This window comes from Diplotaxodon limnothrissa, linkage group LG19 (genome assembly GCF_057381915.1).
Source record: "Diplotaxodon limnothrissa isolate DT_005_m linkage group LG19, D_limnothrissa_male_GT1.1, whole genome shotgun sequence".
Lineage (NCBI taxonomy): Eukaryota > Metazoa > Chordata > Actinopteri > Cichliformes > Cichlidae > Diplotaxodon > Diplotaxodon limnothrissa.
Window position 1 is genome coordinate 8460072 of NC_140614.1, and position 19165 is coordinate 8479236.

Below are 19165 nucleotides of genomic sequence, written 5' to 3' on the forward strand. Positions count from 1 at the left end.
AGTGTACCTCTGGTGCAAATTACTGACCTCTGTCATCATTTTAGGTGGGGGAACTTGCACAATCGGTGGCTGACTAAATACTTTTTTGCCCCACTGTACATATATACATATATATATATATATATATACATATACATATACATATATATATATATATATATATATATATATATATATATATATATATATATATACATATATATATATATATATATATATATATATATATATACGTATATATATATATATACGTATACATATATATATACATATACATATATATATATATATACATATACATATATATATGTATATATATATATATACATATACATATATATATGTATATATATATATATACATATACATATATATATGTATATGTATATATATATACATATACATATATATATGTATATATATATATATACATATACATATATATATGTATATGTATATATATATACATATACATATATATATGTATATATATATATATACATATACATATATATATGTATATATATATATATACATATACATATATATATATATATATATATATATATATATACATATACATATATATATATATATATATATATATATATATATATATATATATATATATATATATACAGAGGTTTTCACAAGTTTCACCGTGATTGCAGCTGCCAGTCAAAGCTGATATGATGACGTTGCACCCCAATTTAAAAGCATTATAGTAGTAATTAGAATCAAACTTATGGGAAAGGAGACCCCTTGAATATAAATGATGATAAATATTGATAATCAAAGAAAGAATATTTGCTAAACAAAAGTTCGAGGAGAAATTTGTATTTTATCCACTAACACGGAGGAGGCGGGGTTTATGACTTATACTGCAGATCTATGTTGTTTGAGGGGAAAGCTGTCCGCGGCGCTGTCTTTGGTGGACCTGTCTGTCTCCGTGTCTTGTGGGCCGGGTCATGACACTTCAGGGGTGGGTCTCCTTCAAGAAACACGCAGCTGGATTTGTGTATCTAGCATCCCGGAGGCTGGCGGTTCCCAATAACTATAAGCACGTGTGTCTTTTCAGTCAGTCTGCAGCTAACATGGCAGAGGAGGCGAAGAAGCTAGCTGCTTACGCCGCCGTGGATAACCACATTCAGGTACAGCAGGTTCTGTTACCGTTCACTCTCTGCTAGTTTGTCGCTTACTATTAACAGGATTTGAAACAGCAGTATATAGTCTTATCTGCGTGTTTAGATAACAGCGTGCTAGTAAAGTTGGCTAAATATACAGCTAGAAGACCAGCTTAGTGATTTGTTACCGTTATCTAACTTGCACGGTTTGGAAGCGAATTAGCTGAGTTAGCTAGCTAACTTTGCTTAGCATTAAGCAGTGCATGTTACATGTTGCAACACATAGTAAGCCGCTAGCTAAGCGGTCGCTGTATTTGACAGAGCCGTACACTGCTGATTTAACACGGCATGACCGCTCACCAAATGTCACATTAAAGTCTCTCCGGTATCCATTTGGGCCGATGATGATGATGATGAGGGGCGTCCATAATAACCTTTTACTGTTGTGCAATTACGATTTGTATGTACACTCCTGCACCTCCGATCGCCTCTGTGTTCAGGGTTTAGAAAGTCAATCTCATGAAGCAAAACGCTGCTGAGCAATACAGAGCAAACAAGTCTGCTTAAGAAGTGAGCTGTCTGCACGTTGGGTTGAACAGAAGAGCCCAAACCAGCAGGTCTGAAGCACGTGTCCAGGCTCTTCTAGTGGGAGGGGCTTAGATGAGACAGGAGAGAGCTTTCTACCTGCTGAAACCTAAAATCTTGGTATCTTGTGTTTTAGTCATTTTTAGTATGCCAATACATGAATTAAACACTCAGCAGTCCTAACAAAGTAGATTCATGATATGATCATTGTTATTATGATTGCAGTCAATTAAACCCTTATGCATCTTTTGATGTTGTTTGTTTTTCTCCACACATCCTCAGGATATTTAGCCTCACTGCATTTGTTTGACTTTATTTGTGTTTTTCTAGAATAATCAGGTTGTTGGTGTGGGCAGCGGGTCAACTATCGTCTACGCTGTGGATAGATTAGGTGAGGGAAACCTGTACGTCAGAAGATAATACACCAACTTTGAGCTCTACAGGAAGATTTGAAGCTCTGCTCCAGTTGTGACACAGAGCACAGTTTTTTTTCTGTCTTAACAACACAAGCAAATTCCTAAATGCAGCACCATTTGGGTCTTTATTAGAATTCATAAAATAGAAGCACTAATGGCCCTTGTGTTTTATCCCTCTCTCTTCTAGCTGAGAGAGTGCGTCAGGAGAAACTCAATATTGTTTGTGTTCCCACCTCCTTCCAGGTTGGTTTGCATATTTCACAACAGTGTGGAGCAATATGGCTTTGAAACATCATTTCCCCTTACTTAAAACTGTGTTTTTCTTTCCTCTGTGCTTTTCTTTTGTTTTTTGTCCCACAGGCTCGTCAGCTGATTCTACAGCATGGCCTCACTCTGTCAGATCTGGACAGGCACCCCGAGGTATGATGAGCTCATTGGAAATCAATCTGAAAGCCCTGATTTCCTGTCTATCTCTACTTACTATCAATAAAAATAAAAAGAGGGCAAAGCCCAACCAAATAAATAAAACATGATTGGGAGAGCTGACTATAGCATTTTCTACATTTAGGGAATGGTTCAGGAGTTTCTTTTGTATATACCGGTATCTGTGCTCAGTGGTCTGCTTGCATAAAAAATCACCGCCTTTGCTTTTGCAGCTGGACGTGGCAATTGACGGAGCAGATGAAGTGGACAAAGACCTCACGCTGATAAAAGGTGGAGGGTGAGTACAGTACAGATGTCTGATTGCAAGCAGCATCTGTCGTGTTTTCTCTCATTCATCCTCTTCTTCTTCTTCACCAGTGGCTGCCTGACTCAGGAGAAGATTGTAGCCGGCTGTGCTAAACATTTTGTTGTAATTGCCGATTACAGGTGTGTATCAGTGAACCTAAATGTCAGATGTTAGAGAAAGTGTGGTCATTCAGAGGTGTAGTGTGAAGTAGCAGAACACAGATTTCCACGTGTGCACTGGAGTTGTTGCTTGTTTCTAAGCACATGTAAAGACTGTAATAGCTTTATATATTAGACAACTATAACTAGGAAAAATAGTCAAACTTTAGTGATTCATATTTTATATATTTGCTTATGAGATGAATCAGAGTTCTCTACGCATAACAGGCAACTTGGCAAAGAATCTATTTTAAATGGTATCTTTAGACACTTTATTCCTGTTTCTTTAGCTGAATCGGTGATGATGTTTGTACCATCCAAGTGATAACCATTGAGCTTTTAAACATGGCCTATCTTGCCTAAGAGTTAAGGCTGTGTTGACATGCTGTTTTGAATGTTGTATGTTTCCATTTTCTTAGCAAAATATAAGGAAATGAAAGCGGGTAGTTCAGCAGCAATGTTCCCTCTAAGCTGCACGCATGCGCAATTGCGCACTGCTGGCACGCTCTTTGTGCACAGAAAATCTGCGTTGTGCACAGAAAAAAAAAATCTACGCTTAATTGAAATTAAAATTAATACGTTAACAACTCTGTTTTGCAGTGTAAGTCAATAAGTGACTGGCTGCTCCCGTATGGGATTAGAAGATGCCACCTTATCCCATAGTCCAGCCAATGATGCGATTCACATTCGTATATACGCAGCTAATCAGCGTCGTTGACAGGCTATGACAGCGTCCTTATGTGCCGACACCGGTGTTTTAGTTAGCAAAGCGGCTGATGTGGAGTGAAGCCACGTTAATGACAACGTGTACAACCATTGGAGATGTGAGCAGGACGGACGGAACAACTGACGGGAAAAAGTGTGGACTTTATACCAGTTTTTGAATTGTGTTGATCGGCCACGTAAAACCAGAGTTATGATAAATATATATGCAATGTTTGGTTTTCTTCCTGAATACTATCGTTGTTTCTATTTACTGCGGGAGGAAATGGTTAAAAACTGCGTTTTATAAGGAAAACGCTCGAAAGCCTATGAGCAAAAAAACCCCACCTTTTCCTATTGGTGGAAAAATGTACCATGTCGACCAATCAAAAAATGACATGGCAACATTGCATTTAGTTGTTTAGGAAGGGGGAAGTTTTAGGAGTGATGGTGTGTTTTGAGATGTGAGAGATTTCCGACATTTAGCGCAAATCTTGTGTAGTTAGTGTGTAGTGTAGTCACTAGTTTTGTTGTGTGTGTCAGAACAATGAGGCGACTGCTGAGTGTTACATGTTACAGCAGTGATACAGCTCCTGTTGTCAGGCCTGCAGGTATCAGGCTGTTGTTCTCCTTTATCTCTTAGTGGACAGAAATTATTTTTTGGAGTGGCACAAATAATTTGTGTGGCATCAAATTTGATGCAGAACAGCTGATTGTTCTGTAAATCGTTTGAAATGTTTATTTAAAAAACGCCTTGGCTGCATTTTTAGGTAAACAGCTGCAAAAACTTTGTTTGCAAAACTCAGTTACTTTTTTGAAGAAGTAACTACATAATTAATTGCCCAACATTGGTCATTATATACTGCATTTTGCAGAGAGAGATTTACAGACTCTCTCCCAGACCACAGACTCGTAATACAAGTCAGTTTGATATAGATAGATATAGATATATCTATCTATCTAATAGTGTTAACATACTACACAGATCATGAACAAGATTTTTATTTTCATTGTAAGTGGGATAAAGTAGTCTAACATAAATGTAAATGCTGTAATTTGATTATTTTAATAAACCGTGTAACTTGGATGGATTCGATGCTGGCGTGACCACAGTGCACACGTCTGCTGTTGCTCACAGGGGTCCAAGGGACCGCTCAGGGAGTTTGTGTGTTCGCTCAGACACATGAAAAATTAGAGGGAACATTGCTCAGCAGTGTACTTTTTTTAAAACCAGGGTTGATTAAATTACTCTGTTACAACAGAAAAAATGAACTGCACTGGACTTAACCTGTGCATGATTCCAAACATCCACCATATAAACCTGACCCGACCTTTAGGATGTACAGGACATGAAAAATTATTCATATGAAGATCTTGACTATCTGGGTATAATTAAAGGTGCACACTTGGGCTTTTTAGGGTGATGGGGTCTGGCCACCCTGCCAGGCAGGTGAGTGGTGTGGAAACCCATGTTTGCAAATTTAACTTGAATCTATTAAAAATCTTTGGACAAGTTTAAATCCAGGTGACTTTGGCCTCAGGAACCATGTAATCCTACTGTTTATTAAAATATCGTAGAATTCAGAGATCTGTTGAGGTGTCATTAATCGTTATGTTTTGGCAGACGGTTCAATATGATAGGAAAGTGTGTTTGTAGCGTTACCGTGTACGAGTGCTTGTAATTCCAAGACAGCACCAGTTTTACCACAGCTTTGAACCAGTGATGGAAATGTGTCCTTTCATTCTAAGTAAACTGACACTCGCTGCTGCCACATCAGCTATCACAGCCACATCGGGTACAAAATAAGACACTTTAAGTATTAAATATTTGTATTCATTTTCTTTTACTAAAATAAAAACAGGTTTTAGACTGATCTGTATCTATGTGAGGATCATTCGTCCAGATTTGATTCGTTCCCTTTCTCCACAACTCCAGGAAGGACTCCAAAGCTCTGGGCCAACAGTGGAAGAAAGGAGTTCCCGTTGAGGTTATCCCCATGGCGCATGTTCCCGTCTCCAGAACAATAGCCAAGCGTTTTGGAGGCGAGGCTAACTTAAGAATGGCTGTCAGCAAAGCAGTAAGTGGACTGACTCTAACATCTGTGACATCTCAGCTGCACCTCTGTTTCATTGCTCACAGCTTTGCTTTGATTTTCCTCCTGGATTTTCATTCAGTGGTTCTCAAACTTACCATTGAACTTTTAGCGTTAATCAACAGTTAAAAAAGAATTTAAGTTTAAATTTAGCCATAGGCTGTGCATAAAAGAGACATTTCAGTGGCAGCATATTGGTTAATAGCCTTTGTTTGCTTCTGGGGACTTGTGCCTGTTGTTTGTCCCGACCAGACTTCCATAGGTGCTACACCGCAGTCACTGAGCCCCATTTTCTACTTTTATTAGCAACATTTTAACCCTTCCCATAAAACAGAATCAAAAATGCTGCCGTGTATATCAGCCTGATGTTGCCTGTGTAGCTGGCCTCAGTGTAAAAGGTGATTTTACCCTCTGATCATCTCATTTCACTTATCCTACCTACTAGTATTTTTATCTTTAAGTGTGTCCAAATTGAAGGATGTGATGATGGATGGTGATACTGCCTCATCAGTGACAGTGAAGCATTACACTGGGCTTCACATGAAGGAGTTGAACCCACAAACAATAACCGGGACTTTACATTTTTCTATATGTCGTTTACTGAACTTGGTGAAGCGAGGAGCACATAGTTAAACGGTTTTTGAGTAACTTTGAGGAAGACTTAGTGCTGCTGTGGACCAGCTCATTGGCTGCAGTGCCTGTAGTGTCAATCCAGTGCAATTAACTAACTGCGTGGCCTCGTGAGTCGGCTTCGTTAGAGGCTTGTGACAACTGTGTGAAACTGAGGAAAGTTTACACTGAAAGCGGAGGGCAAAGCCGCCTACACAGGCGCCGTAACTGCCTCATTAACACTCTGCAGACTTTAATGATTTGCCTCCTACTCTGTTCTTTCAAATGAACAACATCCAGCGAGAGACGGGAGCCTCTGTTTATTATTCCAGCTCTTAATGTTTTCATTGCTCTTTTTTTTGTTTTTCCTTTTTTATGCTGTTGAGCCTGGAAACTGTTTTGAGTGCTAATGAGTGGGACAGTTTGTTTACTCACAGATCCTTGACGATCAGACATGCTGTTATTTAATTAAAACTTCCTTTATAATCGCGCACGATCACTTAGTAATTACATGTGGCAGACCACACTCGCGTTTTGTAAACTGCTAAGGAGAACAATTATATTTCCAGCGCCTGAGATAACAAGCTTTGCGTGTGTTCCCGTACTTTGCTGGAGTGACTGGGTTATGTATTTGTGGCTTTCAGGGTCCCGTGGTCACTGATAATAGCAACTTCATCCTGGACTGGAAGTTTGAGCATGCTCAGAACTGGAAGGAAGTGAACACTGCAATCAAGATGATCCCGGGTGAGGAGCTTGGGGCGTGTCTCATTGTTGTTGTAAGTATATTGGTCCATCCATCAGTGTTCAGAGTGCTCAGCCTGTCTCTGTGTGCTTACAGGTGTGGTAGAGACCGGGCTCTTCGTAGGGATGGCCGAAAGGGCCTACTTTGGCATGGAGGACGGAAGCATGCAGGTTCGAGATCCTGCGGTCAACTGAGTTTTCCACCATCAACACAATCTCTCTCTGCTCATCTTTCCGAATGACCTCACCGCTCCCACAAGTGCCATAGTCTTGATTTCCTCCAGGTGCCCTACTGTTTGGGTTGAGCTGCACCTCCTGCAAAGCAAGGCAGTTTTCACACATCTCACTAGGATCTCACTGAAGATCACTTGGTTTTCTCATCCTGCTGGTGGTGCTTCAGAGTTTTAAAGTGCCTGATGAGTAAAATCAAGTGCGTCGCATCTTCTTTCTTAGCCTGTAATGTCCCCAGTTTGTCTTCCCGGTCACACTGGGAATTTTGGCTCTTCTGCAGTTAGCAGGTTTGACAGAGTCTCTGCAGAGTTGTGGTTCTCAAGTATTAAGGTGAACCACTGCAGTGCTGCACAGCCAGATTAAGGAGTGCCTTGAGATTTAAAAAAAGAAGACCTTTTTAAAGGCACATTTAAAAAAATAAAATAATAATAATAATAATAAAATAAATAAATATCATAATTATATGTCAAAACATCTGCTAGGCCGACAAAACCAAAAAAAACCCTGTAAGCAGTCAGCACTAGTCTCCCTGCTTTTGGAGGGATGGCAAGAACTACTAATGAATATCTCAATTTAAGCAGCAAGAGGCATAAAATGATCTAGTGCAGCTATGAAGCCTCTGGTAATGTGTTACAAAGATGCACAATATAAAGGTGGAGTGTAATGCAAGTTTCCTTGTTGAAGAAGCCTAACATGACAAAACAGTCCTGAATGAGGACAGACTGGGGAAATATATGTGGTTTCCTCTGAGGTTTCACAACTGCTCCTGTAAAGTTAGACTAATCATTGAAGGTTAAAGTCCTCAGCCTCGCTGTTTGTCCAGGAAAAAAGCAAAACTAATGCACGTACACATCTCCTTCCTCTGTCTCTGTTCTTTTTGTGCCTGTATGTCACCTGCATGACCGTTACTTATCCTTTACACGAGTCATCTGGACACTGAACGCCTCCCACTAACATAACTTGAAGTAGGTAATGATGGTAGACAGCCATGCTATTTAACTTTGGCGTGCTGTAGATTATGTAAGTTTCACTAGAACCATGAGTACATTTTGTGTCTTGTAATACCAAAGTAATAGAATGTTCTTTATGATTCAAGTAGCAAAAGTTAATACATTTTCATAGTTGAATGCCTTTAAAATATGTTAGTTTAAGACAAAAGCGTTGTCAGTGTTGGTGAAACTGCATCTTCGTAGTTCAGTTTATAGCATGGAGTCTGTCCCTTGAAGAAATGATCCCTTATGTTATTTTGTGGCCAAGTTACTGTCTCTGCCTGCATCAGCCATCACATGTTGTTCTTATGGTTTTCAAATTCAGCCGTTCCTTCGACTTTACTATGCCTTACACTGTGGTTTTATTTTTGTGAATGTGTTTGTTTCAATGTAAAACTCTGAGAGACTCTGGACATGGGCAGAGCTGCGAAATTCAAGATCAAGTCATGCAAATGCAGTCAGTTGGCAAATATGTTTAAAAAAAAAACAAACACTGTGAAGTGCACACACTCGGATCCTGTTCTAATGTTATTCCAGTCTCATAAATCAAATTCAAGTGGCCTGGAGATGAAAGGTTAAGCGATCTGGGAATGTGTTTGGAATATTTTTGCACCAGCATGGTATTTTTCTCCATTCTTTTCTTTACCAGTTGACTGTGATTATTATTATTTTTGCTGCAAAGGTTCCAATTTCTTTGTCAATACAGGACCAAAATTATAACTCAATGTCTTGTTTTATTTTTTTGTGATTTAGTGTGAGCATACTTGTTGACACTTATTTCCCTTTATTTAAAGCTATTAACAAAATAGCAAATTGAATAATAGTTAAAATATTAAGATGATATCCGTACCAATGTGTGATTTCTGAACATTATTTGACTTTGACCTTGTCAGTCACTGTACAACAGGTATACAAGGAACAAAATTTCATTACAGTTGGTGAAATATTGTGAAATATAAAATTGTATAGCAGCAGAAATCCTGTAACATGCGAGGGTTGGGACAACAGAGCATGAAAGAGGGATGAGGATGCAGTGATGATGTCTGTGCCTAGAAACAAGCAGCGCTTGGGTGCAGTGTCTTAAATGGAGGGAAGGCGAGCCTCAGTGATTTTCTTCCACCATCCTCGCCTCTCTTCAGTCTTCCAATCAGAGGTACTGCAGCAGCCACTCCACACATAGATGCAGCTGGTCAAAATGCCCTCTATGGTACCGCTCTAGAATGTAGTGAGGATGGGTGGGACTAGGGGGGCTCTCGTCATCCTGCGCAGGAAGTGCAACCTAATGTTGTGCCCTCTTGACCAGTGACACCATGTTCAAAGTCCGACGTTCAGGATCAGGTTGTTGACTCCACACCAACTGTTACACCACCTCTCTGTAAGCCAGGTGGTCATCCCTGATGAGGCCCACTGCTGTTGCATTGTCCGCAAACTTCATAGTGTGGTTGGTGGTCATGTGTCAGTCATCAGCGTGAACAGCAAAGTGCTCAGAGTGGTGTTTTCCAGGTGTGCAGGCTTCAGTAAAGAGAAGAGGAGATGGTGTCCTCGGTGGAGCAGTTTAGTCACTAGGCACACGGGAATGAATATAACAAGCTGTGCTCGAGTTTGTGCAGAATGCAGGAAAGTACCACCCTCCTTTTTGACCACAGGGAGGCGCTAGATATTCAATCTGCTTGGTGTACTTAAGGTAGTTTAATGCCAGCACAACAAAATGTTCTATATACAGATTATGCGCTAATACCCTTATGTACAATACATAGCTAAATTCGTCTTTTGTATATTAAATGCTTTGACATGTTTATAATAACTTGTGTAATATATATTTATAACACAAAAAATGTTCTGTAATGTCATGGAGAGCTTTGAGCTTTTCGCCTGTGACTTGAGTTATAGACATTATGTCATTGTTATCTCTGTGTAAATGAAACTGAGAACGATAACTCGTGACCAGGACCAGGAACTGCACCGATCTTCTATAGCCACGTTGATGCTTTCATGTTGGCTGTCTTGACAACAATTCATGAATGACAGCCTAAATGTCGAATCTAGTTGTTCCATTCAGTCACCCAGGACGCAAACTGACCAATAACGTCCCTGCCTGTCAGACCAACCTGTGTTCTTGGTTAGAGGACGTCAACTCGGACCAATCACAGCTCCGCTACGGAATTCGCCATCGAGGACATTTTGCGTCACCTTTTGCTCTGGTCGTCGGGCAGCCGTCAATGCGCCTGCGTGGCTGTGACAGACAGCGGATTAGCCAATGCAGTACACTGTTTGGGAGGCTGGGACTTCCTGAGCCCACCTCTTTGAGTGACAGATGGGTAGTGCAATAGTATTCTGCTTAGTGTGCGAGTCTAGATGATTGACAGCAAATTATCCAACGAGAGGCGGATACATGAATTTTTAACAAACTCGGCGATTCCACTAACCAATCCTAGTGTAGAAACAAGGCGGGATTCAGCGTTACCAAGGCAAGTCGAGTCCAGTATAAAGGCAATAACATGGTTTCCCAGTGGCTGTTTATGTTTACTTAAAGAACATCTCCGAAAAGGGCGTTTTAGAAGACACAGCTTTGATTTCTGTTTTAACTACAGTTTTTTTTGGACCTTAAGTTTTTTTATGTTAAGATTTACAAGGCCAGTGGCATGTAAATCTAATCACTAATGTGCCAGTCTCACAAATGGAAAGGGGGTTTCACTTTGGAAACGTGAGCATTTCCCTGGTGCTCCTCTTGTTGCTGAAAGCGCTTATCGGATTTGGGACTTCGCAAGCTCAGGGCTCCACCATCGGGAGGGTGCCGCTGTCCACAACCGGGGATTCAGGTTCGACCGCGGGGCAAGATGGTGCAGGAGTCATGAAGCGTGGCTTGGAGAACGTAGGCACCTCGGTCATTGGAGCAGACGTTACCGTGGAGGACGACGACAATGGGTCAGAGGCAGACGAATCACATGGAGAAAGTAACGGAAGCGTCAGAAAGACGAGGTAATTATAGAAACAGCTGCCAACTGATAGTAAGTAACTACACATTAATTATATCGCAACACCACTCTAGCGCCTACAAAATAAAGACGACCCCTAAAATAACAAACACACAAACTAGTAACGCCTCCCTCCCCCAATGTATTTGTAAAGTCATTTTAAACTTATTACTTTTTTTGTCAAGCGACACTTCTTGTTTAGTATTCCTCCGCCGAAGCGGCGCATTCCGAAGTTGCTGGGGAACTAGTTGTTTGTGTCCACTTTGCTCATAAACCTCGTTTTACTGCGTGTTATAATATGCAGCCTTACAAACGGTGCCAAGAAAATAATGCGACAGAAAGGTTAAGTGGAGTGTCACAGCGCAGAACAGGAAAATGAAGCGTTTGTGAGCGAGTTTGGCTTCGTGTCCGATAATGGACGCACACCGTAGCAGATGCGCTAATGCCCCGCTAACTAGAGCTAGCTGTTTTAATGTATTTATCTGGTGTCGGCAGTTTTAGGTAAGTTGCTAACATGTGGGTTACATGTCAGGGCAAAACGCGCCCCAGATAACTGACAGGAAAGTTTGGTGTACGACGAATAGCTTCTTCTTGCAGTTTATGGAGAAAGTGGCTTTTCTATAGTCTGTTGTTATTTTCCAACCGCGAAAGGGGAACACGTTATGAGCTGAAATGCCATGGTTGCTGGAACTTTTGATTCTCTCTGCGGAGAAATACAGGCAACTATGAGCACATTCGCTCTGCCGTCCTAAACCCGGTTGAGTTAATCCGAAAAGCGATCTGAAAGCAGCCCCAAGTTACATTGAATGGAATTTATGTTCCAAGTGAAGATGCAGCTGCTGCTTTCTTTGCAGAGTTAAAATGCAAGATTCGTTTATTATAAAACGATAGAGCAGGATAACAGCGGTAACTGGTGACGTCCCCCTCCTGTCTGCAGATAATCTGCATCACATTTACATGCACCAGTCTGTTTATTATGCTCTTAACCGTTGAGTTGGACACTTTGCATAAAGCGTTTGTGTTGATCTTAGCGGTTTAAAGCTGTAGCAAAGTGGCCCCGGAGAAGATACATGTAAAAGTATGCAAAATGACAAGCTGTTGTTTGTTTGACAGAAGGAGCTCAGGTTTGCTACACCTTGCTGCTGCTGCTGCTGCTGCTGTGGGAGGGGGGGCGGTGTCTCAGACGCACCTGAGACCATGCTGCATGTCAGTGCTTTAACCTCAGACATAAAATACAACTCTAACGTGTTTAGCGCAGTTACATTTTCACATAACACCTTGAAAAGGCATGCGGCACTGCTGAGAAAGTCCCCTGGATGCCGCCAGTGAAAAGTTTACAGTCTGACACAGACCACATGTTTACCCAGTCCTGTTAGATTACTGCTGCTGCTGCTGCCCAAAGTGAGATGCAGTTCTCGCTGCATCTCACAGTGGGGAGGGCATTGATTTTGTCTTCCTTGGTAAACAGTAGGTTTGACGCCCACCTTAGATGTTTGGCGCAGTGTGTTCCTTTTCTGTTCTTTCATCTTATTTTTACCTTTACAAGTCCATTACACCCACTTTTTGAGTGTAATATAGCTCCTTGAATCAGGATTATATCAGCACGCTTTCTTGCTTTAGGTATCCAAGGTCCTGAGGTCCTGTAATAAATTATTCCCTATGTATTATTCTGAATACGCTGTCTGTTTTCCTGAGGGAGTCATAACATCGAAAACCTTGTTAGAGTCGAACCTTTTGAAGATGCGCGGTGTCGTTTCATCACCTTAATGTTCGAGCTTGCTGCCATTGTATCTACTTGACAGCTGAAACGCAGCGTGCCGCCAATTTTCTGCCAACCTTTTTTACACCCCAGGCTCACTTTAAAGTTTTCTGACAAGACCCGAAGCACCGCGTGCTAGCCCTGGGTGTTCGAGGTGCTATATAAACAATGCTCTTTCACAGCAGGGGGCAACTCGGCATGCTGTGTAGTCTGTCCCGCCATACTCAAGTCAAGAGGTGTAGTTACTTGGTTGGGAAAAATGAAAGATTTCCCAAAATCTTTCAGAGTACTGCCGCACTCTTTTTTTTTTTTTACACCCTGCACAAAGCCACAGTTTTACCAGGGTAAACTCGTGGCACGAGGGCAACACAAAAGCTCCTGCCTGGCATCTGCCGTACAATATCAAGATGAACGTAATTAACAGGTAGAAGCAGAATATTCCCCTGCCAGCCACCTCAGCTGCTGCAGGAAAACTCCTGAGCGTTCACCCTGGTGCTGGTCACACCCTTCCACTGCTCGCTTTCTCCCTGCCGTGTCACACTCTCTACTTGCTTTCTGTTCGCTCTCTTACATATTTCCAGGCTTTTTCGCCACAAACTACCGGCTTTTTTCTTTTCTGTTTTTTTGTCACCTTATATAAATAAGTCTTTTGAGCAGTATGTTTAGAAGTTGTGGACTAATGGTCTCTCGACTTTAGTAGTTGTTTGTAAGGTTTTGTTTTTCCAGGGTTACAGCGCAGCAAGCCCGACCACACCAGTCTCTCCTTTGCATTTATTCTCTTTGTCTCTCGCCCTTGAATTTAAGTCTCCCCCTGCTTCTTCTCTGACACCCCTTATCCTCACACACACGCTGCTTTTTAATGTCATCCCTTGAGTATACACTGCCGAGTGCTCCATTTGCATCTGTCCGCCTACAGAGTTGTTGCTGAACTTTAGAAATGTCACAAGAAACAAAAAAGAGTGATTTTTAGGTAGGTTTCTCTTGTAAAGGGGCTAATTTAACTAAAAAAACAAACAAATAAGAGGCGCCTTAAATGTCAGAAAACACATTTTCAGGAAGCGTGGAAATTGCCTGTTTTTAAAGGAAGTTGTTTGAAATGTGTTGCTTATATTTATAATAGCGACAGTGAACTTTTATTTGGTTAAAATGAATGTGAAACGGTGAAGTTGAACATCTCCCACCGTTAATTAGGTCAGCTTTTTGAAAACATTCTGCAACCTTTTGGGACTTTTACCTGCTTGACTTTCCAAGTCAAACAGACCCTGTGGCAGTAAGTGGCACCCTGTACTGCTCTGGATTTAACTACTCTTTCTACTTTTCAAGCATCCCAGTAACTTTAGTGCTTTGTTAAGAACATCATAACTCTCACATCTGGATCCCATTTTATATAAAGTATAATAGATCTCGAGTAAAGACCTGCTTTTCTTTTTGTTGTTGTTGTTTTCTTCTACTTCTGATTGAGATTTGGGAGTCGAGCACTTCAAAGGCAAACTCTTGAAAACCAGTCAGCGCTCAGATGTCAGCGTTTTTCAATTTCTGTCATTTATAAAAGCCCCTCCTTCCACTTCTCTATCCTGTAATCTATAAATATTGTAGATGTTTGCTTTGATCCGGCATTCAGCGTGCGACGAGCCTGCTGTTGTGTCGGCTGTCGCTTCACCTTTAACGCTTTCATCCTCGTGCCGTAAACGTCGCCCTGGAGACGTGGTGTTTACGTCTGTCTCGGCGCACGTATATGTGTACATATAGGATTTAACCCTTTAGTGTGTGTATATGTGCGAACCGTGTGTGTGTTTGCCCTGCCAAGTTTAAAGCCTCTGCCAGCAAGTGCTCCACGGGGCCCTTCAGCACCTTCGGGAGCACTTGGAGGTGAGAGGACAGCAGCTCTGTTTGAACGTGCTCCCCCGACTGCCCCCTCCCCGCCCCACCCACCCTCAGGGCCCCGTAGCTGCAACAGCTCTTCTGGGCCGCCGTGCTCGCAGGCTGGCTCCCACCAGCCTACTGCTTAGCAACAGCCAATCGGCCAAGCTGGGCGACTTGGCGGCCAATTGCGTCGTAGACGGGCTGGTGCTCAGAATTTGAGTTGACTGCACGGGTCTGGCTATAGTTAGGTAAAGGATGAAGTGAAGAGTTTTTATTTTTTTTCATTTTCCTCACATTGTATCTTTAGTCTGCTCTGTGTAACCAGGGAGCTGCTGAGTGCATTTTAATAATAGACACTACTGTCCCCAAAAATAACAGGTCGCGATGAAGCTGATTGAACTCCATCACTGCAGAGGTCTGAATATATAACTCCACTTACCAAGCTCACAGTGGCTTTAAACGAGCTTATATAAGATCTTTTTACCTGTTTTATCCTCATTGTCCGTTCCTTATGTAACCATGTTTTGTTTTTTAAGTGCTGCCTGGTGCTTTTTAATGCTGACCTTTAGAGTCTTTGTGTCTGACCTCCTGAATTTCTCTGCACTTGATGAACACAGTCCGAGATCATAGAAGATGCTCGCATGTACAGAGGTAGAAACTGTAAACAGTCTTTTGAACGTGTGACTGCTTGACAGCAGTGTTGTTCGAATCCGATTATCAGAATAAGTGAATTTATTAGGTCAGTGGCTATTTCGGTAAGTCGGCAGGACCCCCGTCTAGCAGCACTGCAGTATGGGTGGGGCAGAGGCAAAAAAAAAAAGGTGCGATACTCTGAGAGAACGGGAGCGAGAAAAGGAGGGAGGGGAGGATGAAAACTCCAGAGTTGGCTGGTAGTTAGCAGGACCACGCTGTCTTGTTTTCACTCTCAACAGCTCCTCACTGCTTAGCAACAACGAATCACATCCGCGGATCGGAGCTGCGCCCCAGCCAATCGGGCGGCAGGAGCGTGGCGCCATAGAGTTTATATTTTACCACGTGTGAGGCTGGAGAGAAGAGCGCACTTCTGCAGGAGAGAAAAGAGGAGGAGAGAGATAGTGACACTTTTAAATGGTGTGTGTGTGTGTTTATGCTTGTACTAGAAGTTGTTGTTTTTTCTGTTAAAAAACCACACCCTGTGCTCTCTGTGCTGCACTCGCCATGCATGTATGGCCAACTATTCGCCACAGCTTTTCCACTTGAGGCCACTGAAGGCTTTCTCCTGCTGGGACAAAGACCTACAAACATGATCACTTGTTTATTTAGCAGGTCCAGGGACAGTTATGTAAACCTTCAGATCACATTAATCTGTGATTAAGCTCTGGTGTTATGTGACCTTTCATGAAAGATGTCACCTTAGGGTAAGTGGCATTTTGATGTCATGTCAAGCACATTTGCGACACCCTTTGCTGTCTCTTTTGAAGCGGCCAGCTCTGCTTGCATTGCCGTGGTAATCGACAATGTCATATTTAGAGCTTTTCTGTGGCGTTGCCCGTCAGACAGTGCACTGTTTAAAGGATTGCACATGACCCATTTTTTTTCCTTTCCTCCTGCTGGTGCAGCTGTGTTGGTATTGGGTGCGGCCGGCTCAGAGCTGCATCCATAACTTTCTCACCACGTGCTCCCCATGCTCTCATATTTTTTTTTTCTCTGCCTCTCAGTGGCTGTGAGTTCGGCTGAGCGGCAGCAGCGCGGCAGCAGAACTCCACAGCCCGGGCTGCTTTGCTGTTGCATGGTTACAAGCATCCGTGCTCCGCCATTGGCTCGAAGTCCGCAGAGCTCGCCACCCATTGGCTAAACGAGCAGGGAAAAACAGAGCTTCCATTGGCTGCCGGGACACGGCAGGCTTGCTGGGATTGGCCCGGTTCGGCGGTTCCTCGCATCCTTGGAGACTCAGCCTGTGTAAACATCCTGGTTGTTTCCTTCAATGGGAGTGTGTTTACCAGCAGCTCAGCTTTGCCGGTGTGAGCAGACTGAGGCCGAGCGTCTCTGAGGAGTAGAGTCTTGCGAGAGTGAGGCTAATTGGCTCCCTGCTCCGCCATACGCTCTGTGATTGAAGAAGCAGTCAGGACTATTATGACACTTTTGACAACATTACAGGCGAGGACACTAACAACCCCCAGTGTGTTGGCAGCCTCACAACACTCTCTTTCCCTTTTTTCTCCTTTTTTTTAAAATTTTATTTTGCTCAGTCTCCATTCAAACATACTCTTCAGTGTCTCCACCGCCTGCGTCTGTCACAGCTGGCAGCAGCAGCCCCACAGGCTACATGTTATCCCTTTGGTGATGAGCAGTGCTGCAGCGTCTCAGGGCTCAGACGTGGAAAATAAATTGCCTCCAGCTCTAAATGATACAGTAGGGCTATTTGTTTTGTGTCACAGTTTTTGGTTAACTGCTATTTTCGTAGCTGCTCCCTCCCCCACAGCTCGTTTTCTCCATCTCTATCCTGGTACCTAAGTTGTAAAATTAAGTGCCTCCCCCAGCCCGCACCCTCAAATCTACTCATTCTTATCCTTTATCTGGAGTACAAAGAGTCCACAAAAGCCTTTGATCTCCCTCGCCGAGTGAAATTCTTATATCTCCTGATTACTCTTCTTCCATCTCTGAAGTTGAACTTGAGCGACTTCTTCATCACTTTCTACATTCACAGCATGACTCCGTGGTGGTGGGGGCGGGTCTGGCCGAGCGAAGGCCGCCGAAAGCTTCCGCCTTCTCAGAGACTCGACTGCTTAGCAACAACCAATCAGCCAAATATTTTTGGCAGGGTCTCGCAGCCAATTGAGAGAGTGAGAGCGGGCTTTAGCGCTCTGTTTTTATTGGTGGCTTGGAGGATTTAAAAAAAGAAAAGAAAAGAAAGAAAAGGAAAAAAAACAATGTTTTTCTCAGTACGCTACTCTTGAGCGCAAGTGGCGAAGCTGATAATGCTCGGAGCAGATTTGGGGGAGATAATCTTGGCTTCGATAGGCCTGAAAGACACATGGCCCATTACTGTTAAGTGATCTTATTTGCATTTTTATGCAGACTTGCAGTCTTGCTGCTCCACAGCGGCGCGTGCAGCTCCCCGTGAATGTGTCAGCGACTGCGGCGTAACAGAAGAGAAACCTTCCTAAAATTGATTTGCACTCTCAGAAACAATCAATTTGTAAGTTGTCCAAAAGCTTTAACATCCTCCAACATGCTCCTTCCCCTTCATGACTGAAGACTGTTCGATAGCAGAAATCAATAAGGCATTATGGCCAATCATTAGCAGTCTAAGTGATAGATGCAGTGGATGATGCTATTATTAAATGTACTCAAGCTAGTTGATAGATGTCACTGTGCATGTAAATGAACCAAACTGGATGTGACAGCGCAACACGGGAAAGTGAACACATAATATTGTAATATTGTATTCACTAGTTTCCCTCAGCAACTTCTGTCTAGTTGCCCTTGAGGGAGAAGGTTGAAATCCCAGTGTGCTCTGGTGGCCAACAGAGGGAAGCTGCCTGGGTCCCAGCTGTGTGGATGTGAGAGCAGTGGGTTCTCAGAAACTGCATGTGTACACGGCAGACCCTCACCAGTTAAATAAAGCTAAATGCCCTGTTGACAGCAGCTCCTCGAGACGGATACAGATCAATAGCTGGGATGTTGCCCCCACCGGAGCTCTGGACATGATTGACAAGCAATGCGGCAGAAGACCTAAGAACCGAGTGGAGGGGTGGGGCGGGATGTCTCAATAATGTTTCAGTCAGGCTGTTACTAGGAAAATGAGAGGAAAAAGAAAACAGAGTTGTTATTAAATATTGCTGCGTTTGCACATCAATGGGGAATAAAAGTACTTTTATTATTATTTTTCTTACCTTAGATAAAGTAATTTGGTATAGCTATAGAGCTGGGGGATGATTACAATACTATCATAACAATAATTTATAAAATCTTCTCTCCTATTGGTGAAAGACTTTAGCCCCTTTGACATACTTGATAGATATGATAAACCATAACTGAAATTCATGGTTTCACACAGTCACAGTGTGTGTGGTACATATGGTGATCATCCTCTGTAGTTAGTATGCCCCCCACCCCCCAAAAACTAAAACAAAGGGGTTTGTCATGGCACAGATGTGCTGTTAGCTGCTGTTGAAGGTCACCTTGATTCCTAAACAAGTGCAGACTAG

General features: G+C 42.4%; 2 protein-coding genes across 3 annotated transcripts in view; both read left to right on the top strand.

Annotated features, from left to right (window-relative positions):
• The first annotated feature begins 912 nt into the window (after window positions 1-912).
• rpia (ribose 5-phosphate isomerase A (ribose 5-phosphate epimerase)) lies at window positions 913-9081 on the top strand. Of its 2 annotated transcripts, XM_085342701.1 has the most exons (10): window positions 913-982; window positions 1079-1151; window positions 2040-2100; window positions 2313-2368; window positions 2486-2545; window positions 2782-2846; window positions 2927-2995; window positions 5652-5793; window positions 7062-7161; window positions 7256-9081. In XM_085342701.1, exons 1-10 carry the CDS (start codon window positions 969-971, stop codon window positions 7351-7353), a joined length of 738 nt encoding a protein of 245 aa, XP_085198827.1. In that variant the 5' UTR covers window positions 913-968; the 3' UTR covers window positions 7354-9081. The 2 variants fall into 2 exon arrangements, with proteins under 2 accessions (XP_085198827.1, XP_085198826.1); XM_085342700.1 differs by having other exon boundaries at window positions 913-1151.
• Window positions 9082-10894: 1813 nt separating this feature from the next.
• Window positions 10895-19165, top strand: part of eif2ak3 (eukaryotic translation initiation factor 2-alpha kinase 3) — a 33098-nt gene continuing 24827 nt past the window's right edge. The window contains exon 1 of the mRNA XM_085342738.1: window positions 10895-11357. Coding sequence (XP_085198864.1) covers window positions 11056-11357 — 302 coding nt within the window. The 5' untranslated portion in view covers window positions 10895-11055. The remainder of the gene's footprint in view (window positions 11358-19165) is intronic.